Raw genomic sequence first — 17,731 nt, 5'->3', positions numbered from 1 at the left:
CAAGAGCCCCCCGCGTTCCCATCCCTGGGGGACTGGGGACCCCCATACCCAGGTCCTGGGGGAGCACGGGACCCTCCCCACCACCCCACTTCCCCCATCTTTGGATAACCAAGGACCCCGACACCCTTGTCCCGGGGGAACTGGGGACCCCCACTCCGCGTCCCCCAAGCCGGGCGCCCTCCCCGAGGTAACGGAGGGTGACTCCTCGCGGCTCCCCTCAACACCGAGCGGCGATCAGCAGCTGCTCGACGCCCCATAGGTGGAGGCGTCTGCCTATCATCTCCCCGTCGGCCGTCAGCCAACGAGAGCCGCAAATCTCCTCAGGAAGGCGGGATCAGCCGCCTGTGCTGGAGGGGTGAAGGCCGCCCAGTCTCCGCGGCTCCATAGGCTGACTCACATTCTCCTGCGCCAGCGATTGGTAGAGTCTCCTGTCAATCAAATCCAAACCCTCCCACATAGGAGGCGGGGCTTGTTGTCCTCTCCTGTCAGCCAGGTGCCACTCCAAGCGGGATCTGGCAGCCGATTGGCCTCTCTACCTATCCATCATCCCCACCTGTGCCTGCCATTCGCCTCTCAGCAAGGCGGTGCTCACCCCCCCGCGGGGGGAGGGAGGGAAAAAGCATTTCCTTGAATCTCATTGGAAGATAGGCTTGCCCATCAACCACCGGCGAGCCAACCCATTGGCTCACCGCGAAGCAGGCACGGTTTGGAGCCGGGTCCCCCGCGGCGGCTCCGTCCCCGGGAAGGGCCGCGGCGATTGGCGGCGGTGCCGCGGAGGGGCGGGCGGAGGCGTTGGAACGGCGCGTTGATTGGCCGCGGGGCGGGGCCGCCTGTCAGTCAGTGTCTGTCAGGGCGGCGGCGGCGGCGGCGGCGGCGGCGGCGGCGGGTCCCCCCCCCTCCATGGCAGCGGCGGGGCCCGCGGCGGCCGCGGCTCCCGCTCGGCTCCAAGCGGCGGTGGCGGCGGGGGGACGCCGCGGGCCCCCCCCTCGGAGGCAGCCGGCGATCGCCATGGCAGCGCCTCGCAGGTAGGAGGGGCCGGGAGGGGCGCCCCGCCCCCTGGGGGGGGGTCCCTCCCTCAGGAATGGGGGGTGCACCCCCCCCGTGAGTGTGGGGGGAGGGGGATCGGCGGAATTCGCCCCCCCCCTAAGGCTAAGGGGGTAATTTGGGGGTAAGCCCCCTCCCCGGGGTGCGGGGGTATTTGGGGGTGACTCCCCCCCCCCCCACACCTCCTTGAGGGGGGATGTTGGGGGTACAGCGCCCCCGCAGGCTGTGAGGAGGGGGTGTCTGTGGGGGTAATGTCGGGGGGAGGGGGCAATTTGGGGTAAATAAGCCCCCCCCCCCCCCAGTCTACAGGGGTAGTAATTGGGGTTGCCCCCCCTCCCAGCTGGGGGAGATTAGGGGTACCCCCCATGTTTCTGAGGGGACCCCCCCATACAGGGGGGGCACTGGGATAATCTTCCCCTTGGCTATGGGGGCAACTGGGGGTAACACCCCCCCCCCCCCAGGACTGCAGGGTAACTGGGGGTTTCCTCCCCAAGCTAAGGGGGTAAATGGGGTTCCCCCCCCACTTTTGGGGGGTAATTGGGGGTTTTAAACCCCCCCCTCCCGAAAACAACGGGGGTTCCCCCTCTGTGCTGTGGGGGGTGATTTCAGGGCTATACGGGGTGGGGGGGGCATTGGGATGCCCCCCACTCACACACCGTAGAGAGGCATTAGGGGTGCCCCCCCCCACTCTAGAGGGGGATATTGGGGGGGGGTCTCCCCTTATTCCCTTCCTTTCTTGCCCCCCCCCCCCCATTGCAGCCTGCGGGGGGCTGCGCTCCTGTGTGCAAAGAGGGTGTTGTCCCTCGCTTATTTTTCCTTTAAAATAATGAGGTTTTGGTTAAAAAAAAAAAAAAAAAAAGAGGGGGGGAGGGGGCTGTCTGCAGCAGCCAGCTGGGCCCCCCCATCACAGCTGCGGTCCCCCCAAATGTCATTTATTGGGGGGGGGGGGAGGCTTTTATCACCCCCCCACACCCAGCCAGTGCACACCCACCCCCTCCGCCTGCATCCCTGTGCCCCCCCCATCCGGGGGGGGGGGGGGTGGGGGGGGGGGGGGGCCCTGGGTGCCCCCCTAAAACAAAACACCCCCCACACACACACACCCCCCCCCGCAGCCGCCCAGAAGATGGAGCAACCGCGGCCGCAGCCCCCGGGGCCGCGGCTTTGTGCTGTCCCCGGCGCGCCTCTCCTTTTGGGTTCAAACCCAGGGATTTTAGCTAAGCCGGGACGACTCAGGTTTCCCATCAAATGACAGGTTTTTTCCCCCAAATTCCCCCTCCCCTTGTTGATTTTTTTCCCCTTTTTTCTGCTGCTTTTCCATCAATCGGGGCTTCACCAACGGCGTTGCCGGCGGCGTTTAATACCTGCTGCCACCAGCAGCCTGGATGAGGGGAAAAAAGAAAAAAACACCCTATTTTGGTGAAAAAACCCTAAAGGCACCAAAACCCCCAGATTTGGGCTCATTTCAATCAATTTAGGACTGCAAGAAACACAAAAATCATCACCCGAGTGGCATTTTGGGTAGGTTTTCCCCAAAAAGCCACATCTGAAAATGCAATTTGGTGGCCGGCGCTGGGGGAGGGGGGTGGTGGTCTCGCTCCGTTTTGGTGCCAAATTCAGTTTTCACCTGGTTTTGGGTGGGATTTGGTCGGTTTTAAACCCAATGGTATTTTAAGGGGATTTTAGCTTAAAATTTGCACCTGTTTCACCCCCACCGGCGGCAAAACCTGCGGTGTTTAAGCCCATTTTTATCCATTTTCTTCCTCTTTCTGCAAACCATGGATGTTGGTGAAGAACATCCCGCTGAGATATTTGTGGTTTAATCATTTTTTTTTTTTCCTTATTGGGCTCCTTTTGCATGTTAATAATGGGTGTTTCTGGTAAATTGGTGGATTTTTGAAGGTTTGTGTTCAGTGGAAAGTCAGCGTCGCTGCCCGGTGCCTCCAAAATTTGCTGCTGAAACTGGGGGTGAATCCCTGCTTTGATGAAGTTTTAAGAGGGGGTGAAAGCAGCACAGGAAAAAACGACAAAACCAGCTCAGAGACGCGGCAAAAAATGGTGCAAAAAAGGCGCAAAGCGGCACCGAGAGACGCTGAGAAAACAGCGTGGAAAATACTGTGAAAACAGGGTGGAAAAAGTGCCAAACGGTACTGAGAGACTCTGCAAAAAGGTGGAAAAGGCATAAAACGGCGCAGAAAAGGCATAAAAAGGGGCAGAAAAGGCACAAAACCCCACAGAAATGGTATGAAGCTCCACGGAAAAGCTGCAAAAATGGGTCAAAAGAGCTACAAATCGGCAGATTTTAAGCGCAAGGGGGGGGAAATTTTAACATTTTCCTCCCAAAACGCTCTGGCTCGGGGTCGGCATCTTGGCATCCTGCTCAAAAGGGGCTTTTTTTACAGCGGTTTGATTGAGCGGTGGTGTTTTGGGGGAAAATGAGCGGATGTGATGGTGACGTGTGGGGACTTCGGGGACACGTGGGGACCTCAGGGACTCCGCAACGCCCTGTCACACCCAGAAAGTCATTTTTTTTATTAACCCGCCATCACAAACGGGCTGAAAGCAGCGTCAGCTGATCCTCTTTTTGGGCCAGTTTCCTAAAAACAGACCCTGGGCACCATGGTGGTGTTTCCGGGGCTGTTTCCATCATTTTTCCCCCCAGTTTTCTTAGTGCCTTTGACAGCCCCTTGGACAATTTTTTCCCCTCCAAATTCAAGCATTTTCAGCAAATTTAGATACCCATCACCCTGGAACAAGTTCTTGGCATGATGGGAACCCCTGGAGAACAGCAGCCACCAGCTCCTTCCCGCCATGCTGGAAAACCAATGGGATTTCACCAAAAAAAAAAACACTTAAAAATTTCCACTTGCCTTTTCTCCTCTTTTCCCATTTCCATCTGTTTTTGTTTTGTTTTGTTTTTTTTTTTTCCCCTAGGTCTAATAATATTACCATTTGCCTACTTCAATTTTGGGTTGAAATAATGCGTTCCAGCTATCCTACGCTCATCCACGCATGGTTGTTGCTTTTATTTCCCCCCCAGTGTCGACACTGAAATAAGCATTTTTCCTAAAAAGCCATTTCAGGACATTCTTGCAGGCCCTTGAACCATGGCAGGTTGTGCCGCGGCCGCTGTTTGATCAGTAACTTATAATTTTGCAGCGAAGCTGCCGATGGCGCTCACTACTTTTTTTTTGTTAAAACACTATTTGGGGTGATACCAGCCAGCAAGGTCTTGCAGGGAAATATTAGTGATAGAAAATAAATTAATGGATCTCCTGGAGACGAAAGCGCTGCTGGACGAGCCCCATCCCACAACGAGCACCATGGGGCTACATTAAATATCATCAAGGTATAACCGGGGCTTTTTTTTTTTTTCCCCCCACTTTATAAAATTTCCTGCTTACTAGGCAAATCCGCGGGACCCCGCGAGCGCTCGACCCGATTCTTCCCGAAGCCGCTCGGTTAAATTTTGCTGGTTTTGGAAGACCGTTAACCAAACAACGAGGGTTTTTCCCCGTTTGCAGTACGGCTGTGCTTGCCCAGCACCCCTTCGTTGCTCTGCTCTTCTCCAAGCTCGTTTTGCTCCACCAGCCAGTTTTTTCCCCCCAAAAAAGGGGTCAGAAACATGGCTTTTTGGTTAAACCCCCCCTGACTGATAACTTAATCTGCACGGAGAGCAAAATAAACCCAAATCAGGTAAATCACACATTCGGGCGTTGCTGCTTTGTATTTATTTCCTCCGCTTTCTTCACCCCTTTTGACCACGCGGTGACTGAGGGCTCATTTTGCCAGTCTCCAGCAACATATTTTCACCGAAAGGAGAGATTTTCAGCCCAAAAGAGGCCAGAGCTTCCTTGAGGGATCCCAGTCCCTGCTCATCCTCCAGTAAATTCCATCCGGATGCGCTGCTTTGAACTCCTCTTTTTTGCAGCACTCCTCCACCCGGCCATTTTCTACCCCATTTCATCCTGTCCCTGCAGTCCCAAAGCAGTTCCTCCCCAGCGAGGCTTTTTTTTCCATAAACCAGCACCAAAACGGGCAAACCGGGCGCTCTCAACCCCTGAAGCAAATCCGCAGCGAGGACAGCTTTCGGTAAATCCTCTCTTCCCACATTGGCCCATCCCTTCCCAAGATGAGGGCTTTATTCCAGTTTTTTGGCTGATTTAATTCAGCTGACTTAGGGCGAACGTGGGACAACGCGCTCGGAGCTGCCTCGCCGTGCAGACTGGGGTGAAGCGGGGTTTTTCTGGGAGTTAGGCGAATATCTCAGTGGGCTGCAAACCGAGCGGCGCTCGGTCCTGTTTTCTATCAGATGAGCTAAAACGGGGCCGGGGGGGGGGGGTTGAAGAGCTTTGAAGCGATGTGGCGGGGAGGAGGAGAAGGGGGGGGGACACTCATCCCGCTCACGCTGCCGCTCGGTTTTCCAGGTGAGACCCCGAAATCCCCGCGGGCTCGGCCGCCATGGCGTCGCCGGCCGCCAGCCCCGACTCGTCCTCGCACGAAGCCCTCTCCTCCGTCAACTCGGCCCCCGCCTGTTCGCCCACCTCCGACTCGGAGAACCTCAGCCCCGACGAGCTGGAGCTGCTGGCGAAGCTGGAGGAGCAGAACCGGTGAGTGCCAGCGGGGCACTTGCCCCGCTCGGCCTTTTTATTCTCCTTTTTTTTTTTTTTTTTTTTTTAATCAACTATTTCCCTCAAAAGCAAAGGCGCTGGACAGCAGCGAGCTGCTCCCCCCCCCCCCCCCCCCCAAGCAGCGCTGCAGCCGGGGTGAAAACACGCCGGTTCATTATTTTCGAGGTTGCATTTTCCTCTTTGAAAGCAGTAGGGTTTGCTGGTTCAGGCACTCCGAGGGGATTTTTTGGAAGGAGGCGGCTGTTTGGAAACAATAAATAACAAACCCGGTGGCGGGTTTTAAACTCGCTCTTGCTGGGGAGCCAGCCCGGAGGCTCGTTTTGCCGAAACACCGGGCAAAACGCTCCATCCGTGGCATTAAACCGGTGTCAGAATCAAGCCCTGAAATGCAAATTTCCTCGCAAAGCCATTTCTAAGCAAATTTACTATTGGAAAAAAAAAAAATCCACCACTGAAAATCTGGGGTTTAAGCAAATTCATTCAAGAAACCGTTCCCGGGCAGCTGTTGGCATCTGGCCGGGGCAAATAGCCCCTCCGGGTGCTGGTTTGGGGGAACACCTCCTTTTGGGGGGGTGATTTGGGAGGAATCTCTCCTCATTTGGGACATTTTGGGTGAACATCTGCTCCTTTGGGGTAGTCTGGGGGGCATAGCTGATTGTTTGGGGGGAACCTCTCCTCCTTTGGGTTTTTTTGAGGGGGAACATCTCGTTTTTTCAGACGTGTGTGGGAGACGCTCTTCTCCTTTGTGGCTGTTTGAGGGAATACTTCTTTTGGGGCAGTTGGGGGGGAACACCTCCTTCTTTGGGGCATTTGGGGGGAATATCTGCTGTTTGGGGGAACCTCTCCTCTTTTAGCACAGTTTTGGGGGAATCTCTCCTCCTTGGGGGCTGTTTGAGGGGAGCGTCTCCTTCTTTGGGACCGTTTTGGGGGAATCTCTTCTCCTTGAGGGGCTGTTCTGGGGGAATATCTCCTTTTTGGGACAGTCTGTGGGGAATCTCTTCTCCTTGGGGGCTGTTTTGGGGGAATATCTCCTTTTTGGGATGGTTTTGGGGGAATCTCTTCTCCTCGGGGGCTGTTTTGGGGGAATATCTCCTTTTTGGGATGGTTTTGGGGGAATCTCTTCTCCTTGGAGGACGTTTTGGGGGAATATCTCCTTTTGGGGGATGGTTTTGGGGGAATCTCTTCTCCTTGGGGGCTATTCTGGGGGAATATCTCCTTTTGCGGGCAGTTTGGGGGACTCTCCCCTCCTGTAGGTCTTTTTTGGGGCTATCTCGGTCTCCCGCAGGCTACTGGAGGCCGACTCCAAGTCGATGCGCTCCATGAATGGCTCGCGAAGGAACAGCGGCTCCTCCTTGGTCTCCAGCTCCTCGGCCTCCTCCAACCTCAGCCACCTCGAGGAGGACACCTGGATCCTCTGGGGCCGCATCGTCAACGAGTGGGACGAGTGGCGGAAGAAGAAGGAGAAGCTGCTGAAGGTGAGGAAACGGCTTTATTTTAAACCTAATGCAAAAGCCTGCAGCAGGACCTTCCCCATGGTAGAGCAGGGCGACGTCTCCCCACCCACGAGGAGCTCCCCCATCTTCCTGAAACCCAGTTCTTAAGTTTTTTTTTTTGCCCCGTTTTTCCCCAGGAGCTCATCCGCAAAGGGATCCCCCACCACTTCCGCGCCATCGTCTGGCAGCTGCTCTGCAGTGCCACCGACATGCCCGTCAAAAACCAATACTCGGAGCTGCTCAAGATGTCCTCTCCCTGCGAGAAGCTCATCCGACGGGACATCGCCCGCACCTACCCGGAGCACGAGTTCTTCAAGGGGCAGGACAGCCTGGGCCAGGAGGTGCTCTTCAACGTCATGAAGGTAACGTCTTTCCTCGAACATCAGCGGATCTTGGCCCCAGCCTGGACGTCGCTTTGGGGTTTGAAGCTGTTGTAACTGGATATTAATTTTTGATGGGTTTGGTTTCCACCACAAACTCCTGGAACCGTCACTTCTTGCAGCAAAGGGATCTCATTCCCCACCCATCCCAGACCTCGTTTTTCCCCGTCGAGTTCTACTCTGAATTAAGAAACAAATGGTTGGGTATTTGGGGGGGGTCTAAATCCGAATGTGGAGCAACATCGTGCTCACAGGAGGTGTTGTCAAACAAAAAAAAAAGCTATTTTTGGTGACACGGTCAAGCCTTCCCTCCACTGTTGGCCTCCCACAGCAAGCAGGGCTGGTGGCCCAGCCACTCCCCCTGCTCACACATATATTTATTTTGAATTTTTTTTCCTTCTTCCAGGCCTATTCACTGGTGGACCGAGAGGTCGGCTACTGCCAGGGTAGCGCCTTCATCGTGGGACTTCTGCTCATGCAGGTTTGTGCTGGCTCGGGGGTGAGGAGGAGCTGCCGATGGATTTTTAACACCCTCTGGAGACGTGGTAGAACCAGGGATGGGAAATGGGAGCCTTTTCCTTGATCCTCAGGAACAGAACGGGCTCGTTCCCACTATCCCACTTACTCCTGAGGGGTTTAAAATCCCCCCCGTCGCATTCCCCTTCGCCCAGGGATGGTTCCTGGCATGTCCCATCCCACCACCCGGCGGCAGAGGCTCCGCATCCGGAGCTGCCAGCCGAGTTTTGAGGGGGAATTCACGTCCCTTTGGGTCTCCAGATGCCCGAGGAAGAGGCCTTCTGCGTGTTCGTGAGGCTGATGCAGGAGTACCGCCTGCGGGAGCTCTTCAAACCCAGCATGGCTGAGCTGGGGCTCTGCATCTACCAGTTTGAGTACATGCTGCAGGTAGGCGCCGCCCCACACCCCCCAAAATGCTCGAGGCGGTGGGAATCGGTGGGTGGAGCGGGGGGGGGACAAGGACAGGGAGAGGTCGGAGCGAGGTGGCAGCTCTTGGGAGAAATGGGTCCCTCCAGTGAGCTTGTGGCCAGCAACGCGGAGATCCTGGGGACATCTGCGAGGCGCTCTGAGGACCGTTCATGATTCCTCAAGGGGGACATCAGTGAGACCCAGAGGACGTCCACGAGACACCCTGGGAGCATCCAGGAGACCCCAGGGACCATCTGTGAGACACCCAAAGGAGCCATCCATGAGACACTCCAGGGACCGTCCATGAGATGCCCTGAGGGACATCCGTGAGGCCCTGGGGACCATCCACAAACCCTCCCCCAGAGGACCTTCCACGAGACCCCTCCACAAGACCTCACGGACCCGTTCGACCCTCAGCAGCCATGAGTGACCCCGGGAACCACCCACCGTTCCCCGTTTCTCTTCATTTCTCCCATTTCTCACATCCAGGAGCAGCTGCCGGAGCTGAACATCCACTTCCGCTCGCAGAGCTTCCTCACCTCCATGTACGCCTCGTCCTGGTTCCTCACCCTCTTCCTCACCACCTTCCCCCTCCCCGTGGCCACGCGCGTCTTCGACATCTTCATGTACGAGGTAACGGGGCCGCGGCCAGCGCCATAAACCACAAAGGGACCACAGCCACCTTTTCCACTTGGATGTGGAAACGTTCTCCCCGCACCAGCTGATCCGGTTTGAGGGGAGAAAAAGCCCCAAACCCCGAGTGTGAAAGGTGATGGCGGGGGGGGGGGTCAAGCGCGGACCTTTCCCGCAGGGGTTGGAGATCGTCTTCCGCGTGGGGATGGCACTGCTGCAGTTCAACCAGGCTGAGCTCGTCCAGCTCGACATGGAGGGCATGTCCCAGGTACGTGCCGGTGGCTCTGGGGATGGATTTAGCCCGCAGGATGTGGGTTTGGGTGGATTTGCCCAATGGGACATGTTTTGGGCTGGGCTTAGGCCGCAGGATGTGTTTGGAGGTGGATTGGTCCGACAGGACTAATCCCAGGGGATGGGTTTTTGGACACGTTTGGCCAAGGGTCATAGTTTGGAGCAGACTGAGCTCCAAATTCAGTGTTTTCAGGCAGGTTTCTCCCAACTGGATGCGTTCGTGGACCAGTTTACGCCACAAGCCATCCTTTGTGGTGGATGTATGCAACAGGCTCTAGTTTGGGTTTCCATGACGGGCCGTATTTTGGGGCCGTTTCTGCAGCGAGTTGTATTTTGGGGTGGATTTATGCAACGAGCGTGTGTTTTGGGGCAGATTTATCCCACAGACCCTCTTTTGGGACCGGTTTTACCCAACGGGCCCTACTTTGGGGCTGGTTTACGCGATGGCCTGTATTTTGGGGCCACGTTTCACGGCCGCTTTCCGCACCCGCAGTACTTCCAGAAGGTGATCCCACACCAGTTCGACAGTTGCCCCGACAAGCTCATCCTCAGGGCCTTCCAGGTCAAGTACAACCCCAAGAAGATGAAGAGGTGAGATGGGGAGACGAGTTCTTGCGCTTCGGTGGGGTCCCCCCAGCGACTGTGGGGCGCGGGGCCGGGGGGCCTGGCCCCCGTCCTCGTGTCCCAGCCTGTCCCCGTGTCCCGAGCAGGCTGGAGAAGGAGTATGCTGCCATCAAGAACAAAGAGATGGAGGAGCAGATCGAGATCAAGGTGAGACCGGCCAAGTGTTGACATCCTGAGGCCTCCTGAGCCATCCTCATGGCCACTGGGCCCATCCCTGGGGCCAGCTGAGCCCTCCTGGCGTGGCGTAGCCCGTCCCCGGGGCCATCTAAGCCATCCTGGAGCCACTCTGACCCATCCCAGTGTCACTTGCCCCATTCCCAGAGTCGTTTGAACCATCCCAGGGCCACTTGGACTCATCCCTGAGGTCCCATTGAGCCATCCCAGGGCCACGTAGCCCATTCCTGGGGCCACTTGAGCCATCTCAGGGTGGCTTAGCCTCTCCCTAGAGCCACTTGACTTGTCCCTAGGGTCACTTGAGCCATCCTGGGACAACTTCACCCATCCCTGGAGCCTTCTAAGCCGTCCTGGGATCGCTTTGACCCACCCCACAGCCACTTAAGCTGTCCCCAGGGCCACTTAGCCCATCCTGGGTACCATTTAGCCCGTCCCCAGCACCTTTCAGTCCATCCCCAGGGCCACCTGAGCCCTCCTGGGGCAACTTTCCCCTATCCCAGGGGCCATCTAAGGTGTCCTTAGGGGCCACTTAAGCCATCCTGGGGCCACTTGACCTGTCACAGAGCAGTTTGAGCCATCCCAGGGCCACTTTTCACCCCTCCGTGGGGACGTTTAGCCCGTCCCTGCAGCCATCTGGGCCATCCCTGGGGCCACCTAAGCCATCCCAGGGCCACTGTGCCCCATGCCAGGGCCTTTTAAGCCGTCCCCAAGGCCACTTCGCTTGTCCCCAGGGCCGTATAAACCATCCCAGGGCCACTGTGTCCCATCCTCGGGGTGGTTTGAGCCATCTCGGGGCCACTTGACCCATCAAACCACCCCTGGGGCTAATTCCTCCCCATTTCCCCCCCCCCCGCCTTCCAGCGCCTCCGCACTGAGAACCGCCTGCTGAAACAGCGGATTGAAACCCTGGAGAAGGTGAGCCCAACACCCGGCACCCCAAATCCCCCCCCTGGGGACACCCAGAAACCCCGGCGGGCACCCAACCCCGCCCTGGAGCCCCCGAAATGTCCCCGGAAGGACCCCCCAAACTCCCCTGGGGCACCCGTCCCGCCGCCACCCAGAGATCCCGGCACCCGTGGGTTCAACCCCGCAACCTCCAGCACCCCTTTTATAGGCTGCACCCCCAAAATCCCCGCCCCCCCCCCCCAGCACCCTTTTGGTGCAAAAATCAGAACTTTAAGCCCAGCGAGCTGCTGCCTCATCACTTTTCCACACCGAGCCTCCCCCCAGGAGGCGGGAGACGCTCCAGCTTAGCGCAGAGCGCTGCCGCCGCCGTGTTTTCCCGCCACGCCGGAGGGAAAAAAAAGCTAAAATCCTTGGAAAATGCCCCAAAACGGGAACCGATGATGCGCGGGAAGGTTGCCGGGTGCCTCCGCCTCGTGGCTTCTCTCACTGCCTCCGTCCCCCTCGCTCATCTCGTTACGTCTCTCCTCTCCTTCTCTCTTTCCTCCGCCGGCGGCCGCAGGAGAGCGCGGCTCTCGCCGACAGGCTCATCCAGGTAGCGTCAAAAATAGCTATTTTTCTCTTTTCCGCTGTGTTTTAACCCTTTTCTTCCCCTTTTTGCTTCCCAGCCCACCTGCGTCTGACTCATTTGGGGAAGATTTGCCCTTTTTCCTGCTTTTCCGGAGGCTCCCGCGCACCTTCCCCGCTTTGGGGGGTGGCGGGGGGGGGAAGGAGGATTTGGGGGCGGCGGTTGGTGGAAATGGGGGGGTTTGGCCCATTTGGGGGCTCAGTGGAAAGTGGGGGGTGGCACGGTGGCACTTGGGGAGGCGGGGTTTGGCCAAGATGGGGTAAGAGCCACCGTTTTGATGAGTTTGACCAAAATAACGCGGATTTCGAGTGGAAGGCCATGGGCCGTGGGGTGAGAGTGGCTCGGAGAGGACAAAATGGCCCTGGAGGTCCCCACAGGGCTGGTGTCACCTCCTTGTCCTTCGTGTCACCTGCTGCTGTAGGGCTGGAGTCACCCCTCCTTGTCTTCAGGGTCCCCCGCCATGGGGCTGGTGTCACCCCGCCCTTGTCCCCAGTGTCACCCACCCCAGGGCCCGGCGTCACTCTGGTGTCATCCCGCTGTGGGGCAGGGCTGGGGTCCCCCCCCCTCATCCCCGTCCCCACCCTCCACGGCCGGCGTCTCCCCCTTGTCCCCGGTGTCACTCCCTTGTCCCCCGCCGTGGCACTGGCCCCACTCCTCCTCCCCGGCGCCGCCGCGGCGTCCCCAGCACCACGCCCTCGTCCCCACCTTACCCCGCCCAGTGACGGGGAGAGGACCAGGCCCCCCCCCCCCCCCACCGTGGCACGGTGGTGACACGTCCCTGCTGTCCCCAGGGCCAGGTGACACGGGCGCAGGAGGCCGAGGAGAACTACATCATCAAGCGGGAGCTGGCGGTGGTGAAGCAACGCTGCAGCTCGGCCACCGAGAACCTGCAGCGTGCCCAGAGCACCATCCGGCAGCTGCAGGACCAGCAGGTTGGTGGCCCCAGGCGTCCCCAGGCGTCCCCAGAGACGTCCCCAGGCGTCCCCAGAGACGTCCCTAGACACCCCTCGCTCACCCTCACGCGTCGCCCCTTCCGATTCGCGCCCCCACCGCCGTCCAGCTTTTGGCCCGGGGTGGGGGGGTGGGCTGCCGCCACCGCAGGCGAAGGGATTGAGGAGGGGGGCGGGGGGGGGGGACACACAGGGGTGCAGCAGGCGTTGTGCCCCACGGGTGACGCGCTGGGGACGGTGGCAGGGGAACCCACGCTTCAGCGAGGAGTTTGTCACCCACCTGGAGACGGAGCTGGAGCAGTCGCGGCTGCGGGAGAGCGAGACGCTCGGCGCCCTCAAGGAGATGCAGGATAAAGTCCTTGACATGGAGAAGGTGACGGGGACAGCCCGCGGGTGTCACGCCGGTGGCCTTGGGGACAGGAATGGCCCCACGAGTGGCCCCGGGGATGGGGAGTGTCACACGTGTGGCCTTGGGGACGGGGATGGTCGTATGGGTGGCCCTGGGGGTGGTCAGACAAGTGGCCCTGGGGATGGAGGCTGTCGCACGAGTGGCCTTGGGGACAGGGAATGTCACACAAGGGGCCCTGGACCTGGTGTCCCCTGTCCCTGGGGATCCCCAGTGCCACAAAAGTGTCCCCAAGGGCTCCCCCGGTGCCCGGGGATCCCCAGTGCCACATGTCCCTGGGGGGGATCCTCTGCGTCCTCCATCGTCTCCCCCAGTACCCCATCAGTGTCCCCACCTCTGCCTGGCAGAAAGGGACAAGCCCCCAGTGCCACCAACCTTGGGCATCCCTGCCAACGACCAGTGCCACCACCCCACGGTGTCCCTGGCGACATCCAGTGTCCCTGCCCCGAGATGTCCCCCCCTGACATCCAGCACCACTGCCCCAGGCTGTCCCTGCCCCCCCCCGGCGTGTCCCCGCTGACATCCGATGCCCTCGCCCCGGGGTGCCCCTGCCCCGGGGGGTACCCCCACCCCGGGGTGTCCCCGCCGATGGCCCTGATGTCCCCACAGAGGAACAGCCTGCTGCCGGACGAGGACAACGTGGTGCGGCTGCAGGAGGAGCTGCAGGCGCTGGCGCTGCGCGAGGCTGAGGCCGTCAAGTCGCTGACGGAGCTGCAGCAGCAGGTCAAGGACCTCAGTGACAGCTGGCAGGTCAGGACACGGGCACCTGGCAGGTCCCCCCCGGTCACCTTGATCCCCCCCTGGTCACCTGAGTGTCCCCCCACAGATGCCTGGGTCCCTCCCAGATGGATGGGTCCCCTCCTGGCCACCCGGGTCCCCTCCTGGCCACCCAGGTCCCTTGTTCCATCATCTGGGTCCCCTCCTGGCCACCCAGGTCCCCTCCTGGCCACCCAGGTCCTTTGTTCCATCATCTGGGTCCCCTCCTGGCCACCCGGGTCCCTTCCTGGCCACCCGGGTCCCTTGTTCCATCATCTGGGTCCCCTCCTGGCCACCCAGGTCCCCTCCTGGCCACCCAGGTCCTTTGTTCCATCATCTGGGTCCCCTCCTGGCCACCCGGGTCCCCTCCTGGCCACCTGGGTCCCTTGTTCTGAGTCCCTTCCTGGACACCTGGGTCCCCTCCTGGCCACCCAGGTCCCTTGTTCCATCATCTGGGTCCCCTCTTGGCCACCCGGGCCCCCTCCTGGCCAGCTGAGTCACTGGTCCTGACACCTGGGTCCCCTCTTGGCCACCCAGGTCCCTTGTTCCATCATCTAGGTCCCCTCCTGGCCACCCAGGTCCCTCATCCCGTTGCCTCTGTCCCCTCCTGGCCATCTGGGTCCCCTCTTGGCCACCTGGACCCCTCGTCCTGATGGCTGGGTCCCCTCCCATCCTCCTGGGTCCCTCGCCCTGCCACCCGGGTCCCTGCGGGGGCCGCCCGGGTCCTGCCACCCTCCTGGCGGGTGCCTGATGGGTGCGGGGCGCAGGCGGGCCGGGCGGGCGGGCGCTGGAAGGAGTCCCCGCGGCGGAGCAACGCCAACGCCCTGCAAGAGGCCGTGGTGGCGGCGCGGCTGCGGGAGGCCCAGGCCCAGGCCGAGCTGCGGGCGCTGCGCCAGCGGGTGCTGCAGCTGGAGACGCAGGTCAGAGCCCGGGCCACATCCTGACTGGGGGCTCAGCTGGGGGGTGCTGGAGTCATGGAGGCTGAACTGGGGGTGCTGGGGCTAGGACGAGCTGAATTGGGGATGCTGGGGGTGCTGCACCAGCAGGTGCTGCAGCTGGAGACGCAGGTCAGAGCCCGGGCCACATCCTGACTGGGGGCTCAGCTGGGGGGTGCTGGAGTCATGGAGGCTGAACTGGGGGTGCTGGGGCTAGGACGAGCTGAATTGGGGATGCTGGGGGTGCTGCACCAGCAGGTGCTGCAGCTGGAGACGCAGGTCAGAGCCCGGGCCACATCCTGACTGGGGGCTCAGCTGGGGGGTGCTGGAGTCATGGAGGCTGAACTGGGGGTGCTGGGGCTAGGGCGAGCTGAATTGGGGATGCTGGGGGTGCTGTGCCAGCGGGTGCTACAGCTGGAGACACAAGTCAGAGCCCGGGCCACATCCTGACTGGGGGTTCAGCTGGGGGGTCCTGGGGTTGTGGGGGCTCAGCTGGGGGGTGCTGGGGTCCTGGGTGCTGCCCTGGGGGTGCTGGGGTCCTGGGGGCTGAACTGGGGGTGCCGGTTCGATGGGTGCTGGGTGCCTGCACCCCCGGGGGCAGACCTGCGCGGGGCTGCGGGAGCTGGGGCGGGGGGGGGGGGGGATGTGCCAGGGACTGGGGACAGGGTGGTGACAGTCCTGTGTGTGTGTCCCCCCCCAAGGGCCAGATCCAGCGCACGGTGCTGGGCCGGGCGGAGCAGACCTGCGCGGGGCTGCGGGAGCAGCTGCGGCTGGCGGCGGCGCAGAGCAAGGGGCTGCAGGCGCAGCTCAGCGAGAGCCACCGCAAACACGCCGAGGCCCAGTGCAAGGTGGGACCCGCGGGGACGGCTCGGGGGGACACCCCCGGGTCCGCCTCTGCCGCCTCCGGGGGGCACCCATGGGTGCGCCCCGTCCCCTCCCTCGGGAGATCCATGGGGCCTTCCCACCCCCTCCCTGGGGACACCCCTGTCCCTTCTCTGGGGACACCCACAGACACTCCCTGGGGACAGCCCTGTCCCCTCCCCTGGGACACCCACAGACACTCCCTGGGGACACCCCTGTCCCTTCTCTGGGGACACCCACACACACTCCCTGGGGACACCCCTGTCCCCTCCCCTGGGACACCCACAGACACTCCCTGGGGACACCCCTGTCCCCTCCCCTGGGACACCCACACACACTCCCTGGGGACACCCCTGTCCCCTCCCCTGGGACACCCACAGACACTCCCTGGGGACACCCCTGTCCCCTCCCCTGGGACACCCACAGACACTCCCTGGGGACACCCCTGTCCCCTCCCCTGGGACACCCACACACACTCCCTGGGGACACCCCTGTCCCCTCCCCTGGGACACCCACAGACACTCCCTGGGGACACCCCTGTCCCCTCCCCACTGACACCCACAGACACTCCCTGGGGACACCCCTGTCCCCTCCCCTGGGACACCCACAGACACTCCCTGGGGACACCCCTGTCCCTTCTCTGGGGACACCCACACACACTCCCTGGGGACACCCCTGTCCCCTCCGTGGGGACACCCACACACACTCCCTGGGGACACCCCTGTCCCTTCTCTGGGGACACCCACACACACTCCCTGGGGACACCCCTGTCCCCTCCCCACTGACACCCACAGACACTCCCTGGGGACACCCCTGTCCCTTCTCTGGGGACACCCACAGACACTCCCTGGGGACACCCCTGTCCCCTCCCCTGGGACACCCACAGACACTCCCTGGGGACACCCCTGTCCCCTCCGTGGGGACACCCACAGACACTCCCTGGGGACACCCCTGTCCCCTCCCCACTGACACACATGTCCCTTCTTTGGGGACATGCCTGTCCCCTCCCCAGTGACACCCGCGTCCCCTCCCTGGGGACACCCCTGTCCCCTCCCTGGGGACACCCACAGCCCTTCCCATGGGGTCACCGTGTCCCCTTCTGTGGGGCCACAATGTCCCCTCCCACGGGGTCCCCATGTCCCCTCCAACAGCGTCCTGTCACCTGCTCCCATGGTGTCCCCATGTCCCCTCAAAACGGTCAGTGTGTCCCCTCCCACAGTGTCCCCATGTCCCCTCCCGTGGGGTCCCAGTTCCCCCTCCCACAGTGTCCCCATGTCCCCTCCCGTGGGGTCCCAGTGTCCCCTCCCACAGTGTCCCCATGTCCCCTCCCATGGGGTCCCAGTTCCCCCTCCCACAGCGTCCCCGTGTCCCCTCCCAGTGTCCCCATGTCCCCTCCACCAGCCTTCCCTCCTCCCTGGGGACGGGGAGGGGGGGCTGAAGCCTCCCCTTTGGTGGGGGGGGGGGGAGTCAGGGGTGCCACGGGGGTGACCCCAGCGTGGCAGCGGGTGACACGGGTGTCCCCAGAGCAAGGAGGAGGTGATGGCGGTGCGGCTGCGCGAGGCCGACAGCATGGCAGCCCTGGCCGAGATGCGACAGCGCGTCGCCGAGCTGGAGATCCAGGTGAGGGGGGCCGAGGGGACGGGGGGGGGGCGTGGGGGGGGGGGACACGGGGGGGAGGCAAAGTCGGGGGTGGGCACAGGGTGACAGGGTGGGGACAGGCACCCGCTGACCCACGCGCACCCGCAGAGGGAGGAGGGCAGGATCCAGGGGCAGCTCAACCACTCGGACGCCGCCCAGTACATCCGCCAGCTCAAGGACCACATCGACGAGCTCAAGGCCGAGGTAAGGCACCCACGGGTGCCGGGGCACCCACGGCCTGCCCTCACGGGTGCCAGGGCACCCGAGTCCTGCCCCCACGGGTGCTGGGGCACCCACGGCCTGCCCCCATGGGTGCCAGGGCACCCAAGTCCTGCCCCCACGGGTGCTGGGGCACCCACGGCCTGCCCCCATGGGTGCCAGGGCACCCAAGTCCTGCCCCCACGGGTGCTGGGGCACCCACGGCCTGCCCCCATGGGTGCCGGGGCACCCAAGTCCTGCCCCC

At 61.5% G+C, this 17,731-nt stretch overlaps 1 protein-coding gene across 1 annotated transcript in view; it reads left to right on the top strand.

Moving 5' to 3' along the window:
- The first annotated feature begins 875 nt into the window (after positions 1-875).
- LOC104362803 (EVI5-like protein) overlaps positions 876-17,731 on the top strand; it is a 136,357-nt gene continuing 119,501 nt past the window's right edge. The window contains exons 1-19 of the mRNA XM_042802805.1: positions 876-1,025; positions 5,469-5,651; positions 6,958-7,147; positions 7,303-7,527; positions 7,952-8,026; positions 8,323-8,448; positions 8,959-9,102; positions 9,281-9,370; positions 9,887-9,984; positions 10,104-10,164; positions 11,053-11,106; positions 11,657-11,689; positions 12,514-12,654; positions 12,917-13,045; positions 13,688-13,828; positions 14,602-14,754; positions 15,471-15,617; positions 17,155-17,250; positions 17,377-17,704. Coding sequence (XP_042658739.1) covers positions 5,503-5,651; positions 6,958-7,147; positions 7,303-7,527; positions 7,952-8,026; positions 8,323-8,448; positions 8,959-9,102; positions 9,281-9,370; positions 9,887-9,984; positions 10,104-10,164; positions 11,053-11,106; positions 11,657-11,689; positions 12,514-12,654; positions 12,917-13,045; positions 13,688-13,828; positions 14,602-14,754; positions 15,471-15,617; positions 17,155-17,250; positions 17,377-17,704 — 2,380 coding nt within the window. The 5' untranslated portion in view covers positions 876-1,025; positions 5,469-5,502. The remainder of the gene's footprint in view (positions 1,026-5,468; positions 5,652-6,957; positions 7,148-7,302; positions 7,528-7,951; positions 8,027-8,322; positions 8,449-8,958; positions 9,103-9,280; positions 9,371-9,886; positions 9,985-10,103; positions 10,165-11,052; positions 11,107-11,656; positions 11,690-12,513; positions 12,655-12,916; positions 13,046-13,687; positions 13,829-14,601; positions 14,755-15,470; positions 15,618-17,154; positions 17,251-17,376; positions 17,705-17,731) is intronic.

The sequence above is a fragment of the Tyto alba genome, unplaced genomic scaffold (genome assembly GCF_018691265.1).
Source record: "Tyto alba isolate M040663 unplaced genomic scaffold, T.alba_DEE_v4.0 Super-Scaffold_4, whole genome shotgun sequence".
Taxonomy (NCBI): Eukaryota; Metazoa; Chordata; class Aves; order Strigiformes; family Tytonidae; genus Tyto; species Tyto alba.
This window is presented reverse-complemented; position numbering and strand designations above follow the sequence as displayed.